Raw genomic sequence first — 18,662 nt, 5'->3', positions numbered from 1 at the left:
TCAATAAAAAGTGATTACAGTATCATTTTATCATTTGAAAATCCAATATCACCACAAAGATCTAACATGTAAATATACTCTTAATACTAACCCCTGACAAAAAGCCTCTCACAACCTCTGTGCTTCAGTTAAATATATTGACCTTTTTCAAAGGAAAGGAAATTATATTAACTTGGCCTAATGATCAGATTTGGCAAGATGTAACAAAGGTGTCTCCATTTTGCCACATAATAAATATGCAACATTTTATTTTTGTTTTAACCATTGGCCAGATTCAGGTTCCCACTCCATTGATCCAAAATCCTATAACTATAAACAATACCTTTTTTGGAAAACCTTCAGCACTGAACTCCCCGTTTGATCCTCTCCCAGTAGCCATTCATTTGCAAGATGCTTGTTGTTGTCGAAGCGATCACCTTTGAAAGACTGCAGCTGCTCAGAGAATGGCTGGGATTGACAAGAAACATGGTTTCTTCTGGAGGGTCAGTAGGAGATACGCCCAGGTGTTTCAGACACATGCCGAGGTAAGCATCTTCAATGTAGATCGGTTTGATCTGAGGTGACACTCCCAAGATCTTCCCAGGAAGGTCTAGTGACATGACGTAGGCAAAGCCGAGCGGATACGGGGGGTACTCTGATTCAGCAATCACAGATCGAGGCATGTAGAACTTCATAAATGGGTTCCTTAAAACAGGACTATGCCACCAAACCAGCCCAGTCATATAGTTTTGCTTAGCTGTGCTAGGATCCACCAACAGTTTCACCAGATTCGGGACATTGAGTATAACATCGGAGTCGATCTTCAAGACAAAGGAAGCCTTAGTACAGTGTGCAGCCAGCCACTCCAGCATGACCATAGTTTTGATAGTCAGATTATTGTAGCTGTCCTGAAAGTTGCTCTGAATCAGGTCATGGTACAGCTGATTCTCCTGCTGAAGCTTCTCTTGCTGATGTTTAGCATCACTTCCACCAGGGAGGCCCACTATGAAGACAGTCTCTACCTGCTGACCCAGAACCAGCTTCTCATTTGCCCACGTCTGCCGGATGGCATCCCGAGTTGCCACATTACCGGGTGCAACAGGAACCATCAGAATAAGGAAAGGAGTTGTGGTCCTACATGTAGGCGTGTCATCCATGATGAATTTGTAGTATCGTGGGTAGGCCACATGATATGGTCCTGGATCCTCCCAACGTGGCTCTGCTGATGCTGGTTGATAAGGAATGTTCCTAACCACTTTGTTGGAATTGAGATAGAAAAAGATGAAAATCACTGCTGCTGCAATGCAAATGAAGATGCCTTTTAGGTGCCTCTTCTTGTTGTCCATGAAAACTACAGAGAAAGGAAACATATTTTATCACGAGAACTTGTACAGCACATATTCTGCAGGCTTCATTGAGTGGTGGCCTCCAGCTCACTCTAGAGGGCAGTAGTGGTTTTTGATACGCGCGACACGGGCAGTTGCCCGGGGCGGCATCATGGTGGGGGCAAAAATAAATAAATAAAAAATTACTCGTACTCATGCTGCCCCGACATCATGCCAGCGCATATCGGGAATGTCGTAGGCACCGACTGGTTTTCTATCGCCCATTTGCTGGGAGTAAGGGCGCCCTGCTGCTTGCTGCACAGGTAGGAGAGGGCGGGGCGGCGGGGGATTCACTGGATTCACTCCGGGTCAGGGACGAGTCACTGCCGGAGGAGTTTAAGTATCTCTGTGTCTTGTTCACAAGTGAAGGAAGTGGGAGATTGACAAACAGATTTGGTGCCACAGCTGCAGTGATGGGGAAGCTGCACCCGTTTGGCATGAGCTGAGCGTGCATAGAAGCGAAGCTGTCGATGACAACAAGCTCATCATCACTTGATGTCGACTTCATTTATTTCACAGTTCGCTTTTTAAGGACAATTTTTTAATAAAAGTGCAACACTTTCACCACAACTCTATGTCACAGGACAAGGTCACATTTGAAAAAAAAAAGAGATCTTGCAAAGTGCTCAATACATAATGGCATTTTTTAACAACCCACTGAAAAAAAGAGAAGAAAAAAAACCTTTCTAATCTTGCCAGTCATTTGTGAAGCCAAATTATCTTAATAGTCAATATAGGAACAACATCTAGAGTATATTGTTAAAGATTCAGAATTTTAAGTTCCGTGAAATGTTTTGCATACTGAACCTGGTAACTTCCCTTGTTTTATGCTCAAACGGGTGTTGAAAGCAGTCTACGGGAATTCTTGGACTTTAATGCACTTAAAAATACTTAGAAACTGTGCAATCGCATAGGCACACCTGTTCTGCTTGTTTTTCTGTATACGGAATAGACATCGGAGAGATCAGATAGACATCCCCGATAGAACCTGTTTCCCCTGCACCTGGAGCAACGATCCAGTTTACTCCGCCTCCATTAAAACTAACTCGACGCGGAAGTCGTGATGTTTTAGTTTAGTGAAAAAGTGGAAAATACATTATCGATTAGTTTGTGAATTACAATAGAAAGTGATATATTTATTGATTTTCACCTGTTAGAGATTATTTTACTATCACGAGGACATTTTGCCACATAATTATTTGTATCCCCCTCTAACTTAACTGTATGAAGAGGTACAATCTCCAAAATCTCAGGAGTAAGAAGTCATTATAAGAAGTGTTTGTGAAATAAAAATCAAGTATGTGGGACAGTTTGTCCGTGTTTGGACGGGAAAAGCAAATTGTGAGAAGATCAGCATGCTATTATTTTTATCCCACTGTGATCTTAATGTATAAGAGCTAACATCTTCAAAGGAGTAAAAAGTCCTTATAACAAGCGTATTTGAATTAAAAATCAAGTACGTGGGATATCCGTGACTTGGACAGCCCAGCGCGTGCTCCCGACTCAGGGGGAACAAATTATGTCAGGGATACCTACCTTGGCACAACCGGACCTCTTAGCAGCCAATCAGCATTTAACCTGCTTTTGGGTCATCTGCGTCCAGCGACCTGTAGTTGACCTTTAGATTTGCACGGAAATAAATAAATAAGTAAATAAATAAATAAATTTAAAAAATAAATTACAATAAAAAATTATTGCACGGCTTTTACTGTTTGTGAAGCCATCCTGTCTGTTCACTGACCGAACGGAAAAATAAAATAAAGAAAATTAAAGAAAAATTATAAACACCATAAATGTACGTTTTTAGCGACTATTTCCGCTTTTTGTGAGCTTCCTCGGAGCATGTCAGTGGACTATGTCTTAAAGAGAAGAGCTTTTCTTTATTCCAGAATCCGGTTATGCTTTGTCACATTAACAGCGATCAGCGCTCACCTGTTTTTGTCCCCAGCATTCGGCATTAAATCGGAGCACAAAGTAAAGCGTGGATGGAGAGTTTATTCAGCACGGGAATACAAACTGACGCAGGTTGTGTTGTTCCTTGATTTCTATCCGCTTGTTTGTGAAAAGCGCTCTTCTATTTCTCTTTTCATTTGAATTTAGATAAACTTCAGAGAGTTCCTACAACGTGTAACCACAGGGAGATCAAACAGGTAAACTCCACACCCTGAGTCTGAGCACCGCCCAAGTCAAATCACTTCCTTACTTACTCTACTTACTACTACTTACTACCTACTTACTCTAGAATTCTCAAACTTTAATGAACGTGAAAGCAAGATTTTTTTTTCTCACTCTTAACTAACTAAAGCGTTTCTTTGAACTACCAAGTAAACAAATTAGTGCTCTCATTCTGGCCAGACACGTGGCAGCACCTCTGCTATAATTTTGTTCGTATTAAAAATAAAAAATGCAGATATAAGTGTACACATACGTATTTTACTGCCAGTAAAAATTGCTTTATTTACAAATAACTCTCACTGAACTAACACAGCGAACCGTTCAACATGTCTGTACTCTCTGCTCATATTGCCTTCATACTAAATACTTTTTTTGCTTTTTAAAGAACTTATTTTGACATCGCACTCAACACCCAGAAACAAAAGAAAAGCAGCTTCAAGTGCCAAATTGTATTATATTTCTTCACGTCAATATACGGGTCGCAAGTAGGGGTGACGTGGGCAGTAAGTGGCCTACCTGACAGGTAGTTGAAATACTGGTTTTCTGAGCTACAAGGAAACGTCAGTGTAAAACTATACTGTAGTAACCGTTTCTGACGTTGGAAGCAAATGACATCCGCGCAATGCATTAAGTATACGTATTTAAAAAAAAAACAAAAAAAAAAAAAAACACTTATACATAAAACAGGAAAACTCACTGGCCAAATTCACAGTCGTGCGTTTGATTGAAGCAAAGTTAACACCTCCAACTTGTTTTCCCCTCAAACCATACCGTATTTGCTTTTTGGCATTATCCTGTGTTACACCCCGGCCTAGGCAACCGGCGTGCAACACAGGAAAAATAGAAATAAGGGGAAAATGCCCCCACGCTCACCGCTCTTGAGGAGGGCGAGCCAACAAAAAAGACTAACGCGGGTCTCCAAAAAAAAATCCCAAAAAAACTAAAGTACTGACACAGACTTTCATCAAAGCAAAAATAGGCCATTTAATTACATCCAACACCAAACAAATACAACCGGGGGGAAGATTGACATGACAAACGGAAACACAGGGCTTAAATACCTAGAGGGAGCAATCAGGGAAATGGACAACAGGAGGGAAACACAGCTGGGGCAACTCAGAACTGACGAGACAGGGAAACGTAAACAGAACACACTGATATAAAACAGACTTTCAAAATAATGCAGGGAAACACATCACAGTCACGCCTAAAACAGTACACTGCCAACCCCGAATCGTAACACCTGCTGAAAGAGGTCACGGCCATCACAGAATACTTTTTGCATTAAAGAGTGTAAATAGTCTGCAACAATGCTTAGGTAGGTGGTACATGTCAAAGTAACATTCATGGATGGCAGAGTTTTTATAGTCCCAGTTAACGAAAATCAAAGAAGCTGCCAGACAAGACAGGCAAAAAAAATTACATTAAAAAATTTCATTTAGATTTTGCCCACATTAGTCTACAAATGTCAAACTGAGAGTGAGATGCTTTTCTTTACATGCAGAACATTTTCTTTATCTTTAACAACAAATCAACTCTTTTATCTGCCTGCAACTATGTAAGATCACCATCATGGCCCAGTAAAGCTATGAGACTACACAGTGGGCAAAGATGTACAAGCGTCATCAAACCCAACACTTCAGACCTTGAATAAAACTTGATATTCTACAGCTTGTTAAATGTAAATAGGCATGTGTTTAGTCTTAGTTTTTGCCTTTTTTTTTTTTTTTTGAATAATCAGAGGCATTACATGTTGCAAATAACCAGTCAACCATTGCAAATGTCATTTCCACTAAGTGTATCCCTCGTTACTACAGCATACTAAATAAAGTACTACATACATGGTGGAAGCAGTCTGTTTCTGGCAGTCTGTTTGTGTAATTAGAGAGCGTGAATCAATTACAGTCTTCAAGTCCATTTTAACCTTTAAATGCTGTCCATCTTTGAGATCAGAACCCTCGTACTAAGGTGCATTTTTCTTTAAGATGTACAGTGAACCTTGACTTAATGACTCTTTACTGCCAGTGTCTCTTATTTCAGGTGGGACGGACTAAGACACAAGAGGAAGTTAACAGATGTATGCAATGAGACAGTTAAAACAAAGGAATAGTCTAAAAGCATTGAAAGTGCTCAGCACATTGAATTGTCTTCTAAGGACTTTTAAGGATCCCAGATTTCCCACTGATAGAAAACAAAACAAGACAGTGCTCTACTGTGGTATTATCATAGACTCTAGTATGTGAATGACACGCCTCACAACCATCGGAGAAACGTTCAGGTTTTGGAAAAACATTAATTACATTCAAATGAATAAGAACAGTCAATTTAATTTAAATATAATTTAATATGTAAAATGAACCTTATAATCTTTTAAAATATTCACACCTTTCACTAGAAGTCACTTTAAAGCTTAACCCCAGCTGTATTATTTCTAAACACATTTAAGTAACTTCAAGTTTTTTTTCTCAAAATGCTCCGCATACCCTTAAGAAGTAAGTGAAGTGCTCAATTCTTTCACTAATGCATCAGTAGTTGTAGTGGATTTGTCTGTTTGTTTCTCTCCCTCTCACCCCTTTTTTGTGTGTGTTTGTGAGGTTGTGCCTCTAGCCTACATTATAACCACACCCCTAAGTGCACCCTAATGGTATCCGGAAACCAAACACACAGGCAACGGATGATCTGATATCCTCGTGTTGGTGTTGTTCCCAGACCATCATGAAAATGTTGTTCCAGGTTCAACATTGCAAGTGACCAATCACATTGTTGTGACGTTATTCCTTTGCGCACCAAGCCATTCGTGCATTTATGAAATTCCAATGTTGCAAGGACAATATCAATTCTGCTTACTGTTTATTAAAGGGTTACGGTTACGGTTACGGTTAGGGTCAGGGTCCGTTGATCGGCGGACAGAGGCGGTTTCACGCAGCTTAAGTACAGTTTTTTGTTTTACGCCGGTTTTTCCCGAAGTCGCAAAGGTATGACGTCACAACATTCTGATTGGTCACTTGCAATGTTGATCCTGGAACAACATTTAGTATGATGATCTGGGAACAACACCAACACAAGGATATCAGATCAACCCACAGGCAACGGTGATAGCCCCAGGTAATGTGGTAACTTGTGCTGTACAAACAACTCCACCCTATCCGTCAACCCTGCCAAAATGGCTGAAACACAAGCATCAGTTGTAGAGTTTTTATTAACCCTTGCCTGGGATACCTTCAAGTAGTTTATGTTTCAAGTATTAAAATGTCCCACAGGAAACTGAGGAGCGGGGTACCATTGGTCAATGCAAATGTAAATTCCCTGCATATTGCTCTTGATAAAACCTTAAATGTAATGCAGTAGCTCACTTTCATCTTTACATCCCAGTAACCCTAAATCACATTTAAAATATACAAATAAATAAATTTCCACAAATTTCTCTGGAAGATCATTAGAAAAGACATATCCCATACCCAGTGTGTAGGTCGGGTATTCAGGCTCTGGATACAATTCCTCAGGCACATACCACTTGGAGTTCTCGGAACGAACGACTGGTCTGTTCCACATAAGCATCCCTGTCAGGTAGTTTGTCTTGGGGATGCCCGGCTGTTTTAGCATGATTACTAGATTGTCAACGTTCAGAAACATGTCAGAGTCAATCTTCATGGCATAGGCTGCTGCAGGGCAGTGTGTACTTAGCCAGTCCATGATCACCATGGTTTTGATTGTTAGGTATAGATAACTGTCTGTGAAGTCACTCTGGATCAGGTCATGGTGCTGCAAATTTTCCTGTTTGAGCTTCTCAACATCATCTTCTCTAGAGACACCCAACATAAATAAAGTGAGTACCACCTCACCCTGAACTATGTTTTCTTTGCCCCATGTCTGGCGGATCGTGTCCCGAGCTGCCACATTTTTTGGTTCCACTGGAACCATGAGAACCAGGAATGGGATCTTGTTCTTGCAAACCTCTGTATTATCCATAAGAAAATGGTAGTTGCGTGGATAGGCTTGGTGGTACTGGAGGGAGGTAGATCGCACAGTCGAAGGTTCAGTGGTTTTGTTTAATATAACTTTGTTTTTGGGGTGAATGCGGTAAGCAGGTGCATTAACCCTACTGTTCTGGTTTAAAAACCACTGGTATTGTTCCTGCAGTGGGAAGCTCTGCCATAGTGACAGCGAGCGGCTGGACAGGGTGTAACACAAGCCTAAGGCCAAAACACAAAATAGAAGCAGGAGCTGAAACCAGGAATGAAATAAGATCTTCTTCTGTGGAAAGATGCTCTGGACAAGTTCCCTAAAAAGACAAGAAAGATAAAAGTGGTGAGTTATATCATCTTTCTTTTCCATTATTAACAAAGTGCACAGCTTCACAACATTTGAGTTAGAGCTGAAAATCTCTAAGCTCACTGATACTGAAGATTTATGCTTCAGTGGGAAATCTGCACCATATCAACACTCCTCTGAAATCCTGCGCTATAACCTATAGAACAACTTGATATGCACCTCCTTAATGATGTGAGTACAAGCCAAGTGAACACAGCCCACAGCTATTGTGATCAGCCTCTTTAGTACTGCCAATTTCTGTTGCATGTTTCCAGCTACTTTTATGCTGCAGTTTTTGAAGACAAAACTGCAAATGTGAATGCAATTTTTATTTCTCAGTCTTAACTAAAGCCTTTGATACCATCTGCTATGGTATAATAGTAAAGAGACCTGGACGGGAAAAGACAAAAAGAAAGAAAGTTAAGTTGGGGAGAAAGTTAACAGAGAGGGAGAGAGAGGAAAAAAATGCCAGTTGTTGAGAAGAGGCAGGGGGGGAGCAGAGAAACCAGAGCAACTACCAACATAAATAACAGTGATGTTGTTACTGAACACAGTACTAATAATAAAAGATATTTTTAGAGGCAGCAGCAGCCCAAGATGACATGTGTCTGTGAGTACCTGCTTGTACATCTGTGTGAACATGTCTTGCCATGCGGGAGCGTGCTTGTGTTCATAAGGTTTCCCACTGTAACTGTCTAACAGTGTATGTGGGGAGCCACAGTCCCGCCCACCAACACCTGAAGAAGGCATGGAGGAGACCTGGGCCTAAGACATCCAGAAGCCCACCACACCATGAAAGCTCCAGGAGGACCACCGCAGGGACAACCCTGTGCTTTTAGCTCCTGGGGGAGCCTGAGATGTTCTAAGAGAGGTGGAGTGTAAGACCAGACCTGACACAGACATAAACAAACAGCCACACACATGCATTCCCCTTCCTCACACACCCAACATCAAGACATGCAGAAATGAATACTGTACACTCACACTACCCATAAACACTCTATACTCCCAGGTCAAGCACCAACACCCCCATAGGGGCAATTAGCACCCAGACACAGGAGATGTTCTCCTTCACTCTGGGGTTTAGACAAGCAGTCCGCCCGGCCCAGCACAGCAATCCTATCAGCGACTGATTGTTATTGGAAGGTATTACATGAGGTTGTTTTGTTTTGTTTTTTTTAAAAATATGATATTTTAGTATTTTGTGTTTTGAAGGAAGCTTACATCATACATTTAAAGCAGTGAGGTTGAAAAATATGCAGCACGTTAAACATACTTGTGGCTTAAATTTTATAGAATCAAAGTCGTCCATCTTGTGGAACTATGACAACTACAACTGTAGAATTCACAGTACTGGCCAATTTTTTTTCTTTACAGTCATGGTACATTTCGTATATTGCATCACATCAGGATCATACATGCCCCATAGTTTAGTTTAGATCAGTTTAGTTTGACATAGTTCATGTAAAAATCTTGTCTCTAAGAAACACACCACAGCTTTTATATCCTAAGCTGGTTTACAATGCAAACAAACATAAAAAAAAACAAGCAAACAAATGAAAAGAAAAAAAAGAATCAACAACATGCACAATCTATAGTAAATATACACATTAAAACAAACATCAAAACAGCGCAGGGCTATTACAATATACTTAAGTAGTCGACTACATCATAACAAAATACCATAGCAAAACAGTACACTTCATTAACAATTATGGATTGTGGTCATTTGGATGTTTAGCTATTGTTAAAGCAACTGCACAGTAATGTCATCTTATCATCTCGTCAGTTGGAAGTTCTACAGCAAATATCAAACCATACCATAACAACAAATATAAAGACGAACACAGGCCGGAGGGTAAAAAGTACAGAAACACAAAAGAGGTGGAGAAGGTAGATACAAGAGGACATAAAAGTAAATTAAACATCTCTTACTTGAGCTGAGGACAAAGAAGGCCTGATTGATTCCAATAAAAAGTTGAGAACAGTATCATTTCATCTCTTGCCAATTTAGCAATATTTCAATATCACCAAACACAAAGTTCTAACTTATAATTATTATAATTATTATTATTATTATTATTATTATTATTATTATTATTATTTTATTTTAGAGAAAAATAATTCTGTTAACTTGGCCTAATGATCAGATTTGGCAAGATGTAACAAAGGTGTCTCCATTTTGCCACATAATAAATATGCAATATTTTATTTTTGTTTTAACCATTGGCCAGATTCAGGTTCCCACTCCATTGATCCAAAATCCTATAACTATAAACAATACCTTTTTTGGAAAACCTTCAGCACTGAACTCCCCGTTTGATCCTCTCCCAGTAGCCATTCATTTGCAAGATGCTTGTTGTTGTCGAAGCGATCACCTTTGAAAGACTGCAGCTGCTCAGAGAATGGCTGGGATTGACAAGAAACATGGTTTCTTCTGGAGGGTCAGTAGGAGATACGCCCAGGTGTTTCAGACACATGCCGAGGTAAGCATCTTCAATGTAGATCGGTTTGATCTGAGGTGACACTCCCAAGATCTTCCCAGGAAGGTCTAGTGACATGACGTAGGCAAAGCCGAGCGGATACGGGGGGTACTCTGATTCAGCAATCACAGATCGAGGCATGTAGAACTTCATAAATGGGTTCCTTAAAACAGGACTATGCCACCAAACCAGCCCAGTCATATAGTTTTGCTTAGCTGTGCTAGGATCCACCAACAGTTTCACCAGATTCGGGACATTGAGTATAACATCGGCGTCGATCTTCATGACAAAGGAAGCCTTAATACAGTGTGCAGCCAGCCACTCCAGCATGACCATAGTCTTGATAGTCAGATTATAGTAGCTGTCCTGAAAGTTGCTCTGAATCAGGTCATGGTACAGCTGATTCTCCTGCTGAAGCTTCTCTTGCTGATGTTTAGCATCACTTCCACCAGGGAGGCCCACTATGAAGACAGTCTCTACCTGCTGACCCAGAACCAGCTTCTCATTTGCCCACGTCTGCCGGATGGCATCCCGAGTTGCCACATTACCGGGTGCAACAGGAACCATCAGAATAAGGAAAGGAGTTGTGGTCCTACATGTAGGCGTGTCATCCATGATGAATTTGTAGTTTCGTGGGTAGGCCACATGATATGGTCCTGGATCCTCCCAACGTGGCTCTGCTGATGCTGGTTGATAAGGAATGTTCCTAACCACTTTGTTGGAATTGAGATAGAAAAAGATGAAAATCACTGCTGCTGCAATGCAAATGAAGATGCCTTTTAGGTGCCTCTTCTTGTTGTCCATGAAAACTACAGAGAAAGGAAACATATTTTATCACGAGAACTTGTACAGCACGTATTCTGATAACACAGCAATACACAAATTAATAAATAACAGAATTAAAGTCATAAGGCTTCCAGCTTTGTAGCCCTCAATTTCTCATATCTGCTTTTTGCAGAGAATGTGGTTCCGCAGGCTTCATGAGGGGTTCACAGCTGAGTGTGAATGACAATCAGCACCTCCACATCTGAGGACATGGTCCTCAGTAGGAAAAGGCCAGACCGCCCACTCCGGGTCAGGGACGAGTCACTGCCCGGGAGTGGAGGAGTTCAAGTATCTCTGGGTCTTGTTCACAAGTGAAGAAAGTGGGAGCCTGACAAACAGTTTTGGTGCCACAGCAACAGCAATGCAGACGTTGCACCCGTTTGGCACGAGACGGCCGCTCATAGAAGCAAAGCTGTTGATTTACTGATCGATGCATGCCCCTACTCTCAATGTAATAAAGGAGCTCCACATGATTCACAGTTCAAATAATTGTTTCGTACTGGGCCTTAGTGTGGTCACCCAATTAATCTAATGTCTGAAAGAAGTTGTTTCCATTGCTCTCAAGGACACGCTTACCTTTCTGAGTGGCTGGCCCTTGAAAAGCTCAAAACAGCAGTCAGGTGGGACTGCTGTGCAGATCTATCCTCAGTTACCTATCCAAATCCGCTATCAAAAGGCCTTTACACACCAGATGTGTAATATTTGTGTGAATATTTCTTGTTAAAAATTTATTTGGGCCTCACCTATTTTCTTTCTTGCAGCCATTCACACAGAACAATGTTTTGACATTTATCTTTTTTTTTGGACACGAATAAACAGCTTTAACCTAATCAGACCACTGCACTTGGCAACAAATGCGCTCATCGTGTTGAATATACAATTCGGAAATAATTCTATTTTAACTCAGACACACAGCTAGACGCGATTCGGGGTCAATCGGCTCACTGAACCTATTTGTTTGCCTCCTCAGATGAAAATCTCATGGTTTGATGGTTGCCTCTGGTGAGAACTAGACATAGCCAGAATCTCTTTCTTCCTTTTCTGGTTCAGAAACATCAGGACCAGCTCATCGTCACTTGATGTCAACTTCATGTATTTCACAGTTTCTTTTTTGAAAACTAATTTTTCACAAAACCAAAACACATTCAGTACATCTCTATGTTACAGGGCAGGGTCACATTCGGAAAATTTTTTTTGCAACATACGCGGTAGATAATGACTCAGAAAGCTTTGGCAATTTCTAAAAACCCTCTACCCTTGCCATTCATTTATGAAGTCAAATATCTTAACAGTCAATACAGAAGCAACATCCAGAGTCAGGGGCGATTCTAGGATCAGGGATTTGGGGGTGCTGAGCACCAGGAGAGCTGCCCAGCCAAGCAAGATAAACTTTACTTGTCACAATGAGACTTCTTCCCTGTCTCTGTCAGTCCCTGTATCCCTAAATGTCTCCAGTTGCCCCGAGTTCTCTCTGATTGTCTCCTTGGTGCATTTAAACCCCTGTTCCTCCCTGTCCTCATCGACTGTTGTCTTCGTCTCCGTTATCAGTCATCATAATTTTACCATCTCTGTGCAAGTCTGCAAATTTCTTTATTAAATAATAAGATTCTTAAATTCATCAAGTCTCAAAACATGAGATCACTGTTTTGTACATTTTAACACAATTTAATAAGCATATGCTTCAGCCAATACCTTTTCATTAGCCTTGTCTTGGTTTCTTGCTTTGTGGTAGATCTTTATTCTGTTTTCACTGAGATATTTGAATGCTAATCAATAAATCAATATTCAATTCTAAAAAAAAATCGAATCCCCACATTTGTGAAAGAAAAGCAAAACAGTTTTTTGAAAAGTCTGTAACAACACCATCGAATCTGACAAAGGTTATTTAAATGCTGCAAAAGAAAAATGGATTGGAATAAAAAAAAAAAAAATACATATCCTAACCTTAATTACTGGGGGAGAATAATGAATGATGCTCACAGTGAGTAAAAAATAAACTGAATGCATTTTTTGGACAGAGATTCACTTTTAAAGTGTATGTATAATATAATACAGATACATAAAAAATACACTCCAAAAATAGAAGAGTCCTTGAAATGTTCAAAATATTAATTAAAAAAATTATAAAAATGGAGACAACTGTGCCTATGGTACAATGTATGAAAAGATCTTTACTGCAGATACCACTAATATGGCTCTGCAGATTTTTTATATCATTTTAACCTATGTCGCCTCACCTTGAGGTTGGCAAATCTATCACTGTTTGGTGGTCAACTCTCTCAAGCAGTTTAACAGTTTCTGTTTTGCCTGTCACTGTTCCCTGTCTGTTTTCTTACCTGGTTCTTCCTGACCTTGTACTTTCTCCTCACGTTCCCCTCTTTCCTCTCTCCCTCTTTGGACTGACAATCATACACAAATAGATTGTATTGAATGAAAAAAGTTAAATTAATATGAAAAAAATACTATTGAAATCACTAATATTAAAGTCCCCTCTCAATGTACTTTCAACCAAAAGGCAAATAACCAAACACATGAACATCTAATAAAAGATATAAATACTGAAACACTGATCCAACATTATCCTTTATTGACGGATAATTTGATCTTACACTTTTAACTGAATGTGGCTACTTTTTTGAAAAAACTTCCTTATATCCATTATGAACCTGGCTGTCTCTCTGTGCACAAACACACACACAACAGGAGTTAAGGCTAATGGGAATGCAGTCAGTTAACTGGTAAGTACCTTGGGTTTAATATCGGCACATATGACAAAATAACCGGCTTCTCTCATTCCTTTTCAAACAGGACAGTGGTAACAACAGCAGGCTACAGACACTTTTAAGTTTTAGATTTTAAATAGGCTTTATACATTTCAATGGGAGCAACAGGACCGTCAACTGTCGCTTATTTTACTACAGAGCAGGACGGATTGTAGGGTAGCAAACATCATCGGAAAACACGTTTTCAACACTGCAGGTTACCTGGGTGTAATGTTTTTCAGCTAAAAAGAAACATGGTCTGACTCCTACCTAACTATATAAAGAGTAACTGAAGGTTAAATGCAGCTAATATGTCCTGTTTTAAGGCAGGCACTTACACCTCCGCTCCGCTGCATCTCAGCGACTATCGGTCTGGCAGTGAGGGCTAGTGGTGGGCGGATCGATCCAAATATCGATAGTATCGATCCCAAGTCGGGATCAGTATCGGATCGATACTAGCCTGGTTAGATCGATTCTTTTATGTTATGTTTTGTTTGACAGTTCTGCTTGTTTGCTATGCTATGCTGTGCTTTCGGCAAAAACGAAACAGCCAGGTCGCTGGACTCGCCGCTCCTGTGTCAGCAGTAAACACTTTGCTTCCCCCCCCCCTTATGTTTCGGTGTTGCGCTCAATAATCACACGATTGCTGTAACAGTTCATTCAACCGCTGCAGCTCTCCCGCTGGCAGCCGTACACATCACCACCACCAAACCTGCAGCGGCATCACAGAACACGCCCTGCCACATACCCCCATCGCCCGCTTCACCCCACCCCGCGAGCAGGCGAGAGAATCGGCCCGGACCATCGGCGCCCCATGCCCCGGCCCAGCGACAGGGAAGTGTCCACTCTGGCGGTCGCCCGCGACTCCAGCGGAAGCCCGGGAGCTGGCCTGATGGCCACCCATGTGGCAAGCAGCGGCGGCGCAGCAGTGGAAGTGAGCCGGGGCTCAGAGGCAGCTGGGCAGACGACCGGCACACAGGACCATGCAGCCTGCGTGCCGAAGGGGACAGCATGCCGCCCTCAGGCAGGACCCCCGCGCACCTCGACCTCCATCTCCAGCTTGGCAGGTCCCCAAGCTCACCCCGAGCCGCGTGCTGTCCACCCTTACAGTGATCACCCGGTTGCTGTAACTGTAGCCTACATTTAATGGCTGCAGCCCTCCTGCTGCCAGCTGTACACATCAACACCAAAAACAACAACAGCACAAGCAGCGCACAGGTTTTAAGCCGGTGAGGCATCATTGTAGATGCAGTGACGGTGAGTCCATCTCATCTGCAGCAGCATCGCAGACCATGGTCCCGCCACAATAATAAAGCATTTTTTTATTTAATTATAAATAAATTATTTCTCCTAATTATGTCCTTGGTTTTAAGTAATTAATAATACAAAAGGAAAAATCACAAAAAACACTTAAGGTCATGAAAATTAATTGTGATTTAGCAATTCAATGAGGCATCCACCTTATTTATTGAAAAGTATCGGTACTGGTATCGGCGATACTGGCCTGTATTTACTTGGTATCGGATCGATACCAAAATATGCAATATCGCACACCACGTAGGGCACCAGAGCCAGAGTAGGGGCAAGGCGAGCTGGAATAAACCATTTTGGGAGGGGGGTATCTATACTTTTGTTGTTAAAATATTACATCTCAACCAAGTACTGTATGCTTTCTATATTTTTTGTAGTGTATCACACACACAAAAAAGACAATATCCTGTACCAAATATTGTCAAAAAAGTAAGAAATCTTTGGGGGTGCTTTAGCCAGAAATGGGCTAAAAACGCCCCTGTCCAGAGTACACTGTTAAAGATTCTGTATTTTAGGTTCAGTGAAATGTTTTACATAGGCTACTGAACCTGATAACTTGTTTTATGCTGGAGCGGATGTAGACAGAAAGCAGTCTACAGACACTCATGGAGTGTAATGCAGAGAACACTTCCACTTGTAATATAACACTTGAAAACTGTGGTAATCAGATATGTACAATAGTTCTGCTTGTTTTCGTTGTTTATAACAAAATATTAAGCCTAGGAGCAACTCTTGGCCTTTTTTCCATTTTAGAGATCACTACACTCCAATGAGGAAGTCAACGCGTAGTGTTAGTCTAGCTGCACAGATGAGTGATGTCCAAACAAACAAAAAGCAGAAGCGAAAAAGAGGGTTCAAAAACAATGAAAAAATATACACTCCACCACTGCCTGTGCATTTCATGCTGTACTTTTAGATCTGTGTTGATCTTTCTCAGCTTCTCCGGTGCCCGGTGAACGCCGATGTCACCCCTTCCTTATTCCGGCCCACTTATCAATCAATCAGCATTCGACCTACATATGGGTCATCCGTGTCCAGCCTCGTGCAGCTAACATTTAGAATTGCCCTGTTCTCAAGAACACCGGCAGTGTTTGCCGTTTGTGAATCCCCCTCTACGTTTGCTGATCAAACGGAAACCGCTATGCAGACGGAAAAACTACAGACACCATAAATGTAGGCGTTTAGCCATCATTTCCGCGTTCGGTGAGATTTCTCGAAGCATGCAAGCCGACTTTGTCTTATCAGGAGAACTTTTCTTTATTCCAGAATAATCCTTTCACGTAATAACATCATTCTGTGCTCACCTGTTTTTGTTGGGCATTAAATCGGAGCACGAAGTAAAGCGTGGATGGAAAGTTTATTCAACACGGGAAACCCACGTAGGTTGCGTTGTTCCTTGATTTCCATCCGCTTGTTTGTGAAAAGCGGTCTTCTACGCTTTTGTCTTTATAAACAGATTTTACGTAGATAAACTCCAAAGAGTTCCTATGACGGTGTGGTCGCAGACAGGGGAACTCCCAGTGCAGAGTTTACCTGAAGTCACCCCGAGTCTGAGCACCGCCCGCGTCAATCCAGTCTCTTCCGCTTATTCGCAATGAACTCAGTCGGCAGGAAATCATCTTGAAATTATATTTATAACAAATTTCTAACAATTGATATTTTTCACTCCAAACACTTCCAACTGTTCGCTTGTGAGGATTTTTAATTTTCCAAACACTACAATTAGAAACAAAGTATCCTAAATGTATGTATTTAGTGTTTTAATTGACTTTTTAAAAATGAAATATATAAACCCGTACTAAATATTTGTATGGGGAACCTAAACAAATACTATATGTCAAAAAATATTCTGCTATTTCTCAATTCTTTCCTAGAAGGTTTTGATGAAACTGATCATTCGTGTAGAGGTATCGAAAACGGTTTCTTACTGCCATTGTTTAAATTCACAGTATATATACCTTTAGGGAATAATATGGGCATCTGATCTCTTCTTCAGGTCAAATAAGGCCAAACTTTTATAAAATGTTTTTATTTTTAAAGTTGTGCTTAAAATGTGGTTGCCTCTGTTTGTACACTGTACGGGGATTCTAAAGATCACAAACATGTCACATTTGACTGGTTAGTTATTTTGAAATATACTGTAGTATAATTTTATGTAATAAATATAAATATGTAATGAAGTAAAGTAAAGCTCAAAGTCCGTACCTATCCACGACTTACTTCTATGTAATGTTTGTGTGATCAAAGTAGACGTCAGGCTGCCCTTATCTGATTTTTATTGCATGACTAATTTCTTAAAGTGCATTTAAAGAGAAAAAAGAAATCAAAATGAATATACAAAGTAAATGTGGCCCAGGGCTGACCTACCTGGAAATGCAAACTCACTGCAAAATATGACACTCGTTTCTGAGGTTGGAAAAATTCCCCTGGCCCCAAATGATATCTGCACAGTGCTTTGACACGAAACAGCATTCTGTCAATGTGAGAGTGAAATGCTTTTCTTTACATGCAAAACAATTTCTTTATCTTTAACAAATAATGGTGTCTTTTATCTGCCTGCAAAACTGTATAATGTAAAACGACCATCATGGCCCAGATGAGATGAGACTATATATACTATATATATATACAGTGAGCAGAGCAAAGCTGTACAAGCATCATCAAGCCCAACACTTCAGACCCTGAATGCAGACAGCAGAGGTTCAAACAGCACACCAGTGAAGAATTTCTAAGCCTAATGAAAAAGTGTTTTAAAAGCATTTTAGCAGTTGAGCTGCTGAAATACTGTTATTATTTCATAAAGGAGAAAGGATGCATTACATGAAGCATTTCATAAAGGATAAATAAAGTAAAAAGAGAAACGTAGCTGAGACTGAATGCCTGTTGTTGGTGTCAGACGAAGGCGTGTTATTCTTGTATCATATTTCTGCAGCGTTTTCATGTTATTTGCATAACAGGTGCCTTTTGAGGAAGTCATGTGTCATCTAACAAAGAAATAACACATTGTCAAAAGCATCCTGACAGATTACTGCCTGCAGGCTTACAGGGCAGGCATGACTGCTGTCATAAACTTAATAAAATGCAACTAAAATTTATTAACTCAGTAGTTAATTCTTTATAGCACGCTTGATAAAATACTCAAAAATTCTAAATTTGAATCCTGCCATATTGTTTTTTGTTTTTACTTTTATGATATTTTTATTCACATTTTTCATTTTTGGGACCTCAAAATGGATGTCAGCATGCCATCTTGAAGAATGTGTCCATTCCTAAAATGCATCTGGAGTTGAGAGAGGGCTCCTTTATTGAAGACGTTTTCAGCAAATAAACAAATAAAATGACACACAGCTTGTCCCTTTAATGTGAACTGAAATAAAAAGAAACATATAAGTCATCATGAATGCTCCTGCTTAGCAGTCATCACATGAAAA

General features: G+C 40.5%; 2 protein-coding genes across 2 annotated transcripts; both read right to left on the bottom strand.

Annotated features, from left to right (window-relative positions):
• Positions 1-330: 330 nt before the first annotated feature.
• LOC120714372 (UDP-GalNAc:beta-1,3-N-acetylgalactosaminyltransferase 1-like) lies at positions 331-16,843 on the bottom strand. The gene is made up of 3 exons (XM_040000589.1): positions 16,536-16,843; positions 6,998-7,821; positions 331-1,330 (listed from the first exon to the last, which is right to left on the bottom strand). Exons 1-3 carry the CDS (start codon positions 16,550-16,552, stop codon positions 339-341), a joined length of 1,833 nt encoding a protein of 610 aa, XP_039856523.1. The 5' UTR covers positions 16,553-16,843; the 3' UTR covers positions 331-338.
• Positions 9,990-16,512, bottom strand: LOC120714447 (beta-1,3-galactosyltransferase 2-like). Its single transcript, XM_040000708.1, has 2 exons — positions 16,142-16,512; positions 9,990-11,142 (listed from the first exon to the last, which is right to left on the bottom strand). Exon 2 carries the CDS (start codon positions 11,135-11,137, stop codon positions 10,151-10,153), a length of 987 nt encoding a protein of 328 aa, XP_039856642.1. The 5' UTR covers positions 11,138-11,142; positions 16,142-16,512; the 3' UTR covers positions 9,990-10,150.
• Positions 16,844-18,662: the final 1,819 nt, after the last annotated feature.

The sequence above is a fragment of the Simochromis diagramma genome, unplaced genomic scaffold, assembly GCF_900408965.1.
Source record: "Simochromis diagramma unplaced genomic scaffold, fSimDia1.1 OVJJ01000798.1, whole genome shotgun sequence".
NCBI classification, from domain to species: Eukaryota; Metazoa; Chordata; class Actinopteri; order Cichliformes; family Cichlidae; genus Simochromis; species Simochromis diagramma.
This window is presented reverse-complemented; position numbering and strand designations above follow the sequence as displayed.

Excerpts from the sequence above, each read along its gene's own strand:
- LOC120714372 (XM_040000589.1), bottom strand. Across the intron at positions 1,331-6,997 it reads ATACCCGACCTACACACTGG|TTTTCATGGACAACAAGAAG; the intron begins GTATGGGATATG and ends CTTTCTCTGTAG.
- LOC120714447 (XM_040000708.1), bottom strand. The coding sequence starts at position 11,137 with ATGGACAACAAGAAGAGGCACCTAAAAGGCATCTTCATTTGCATTGCA.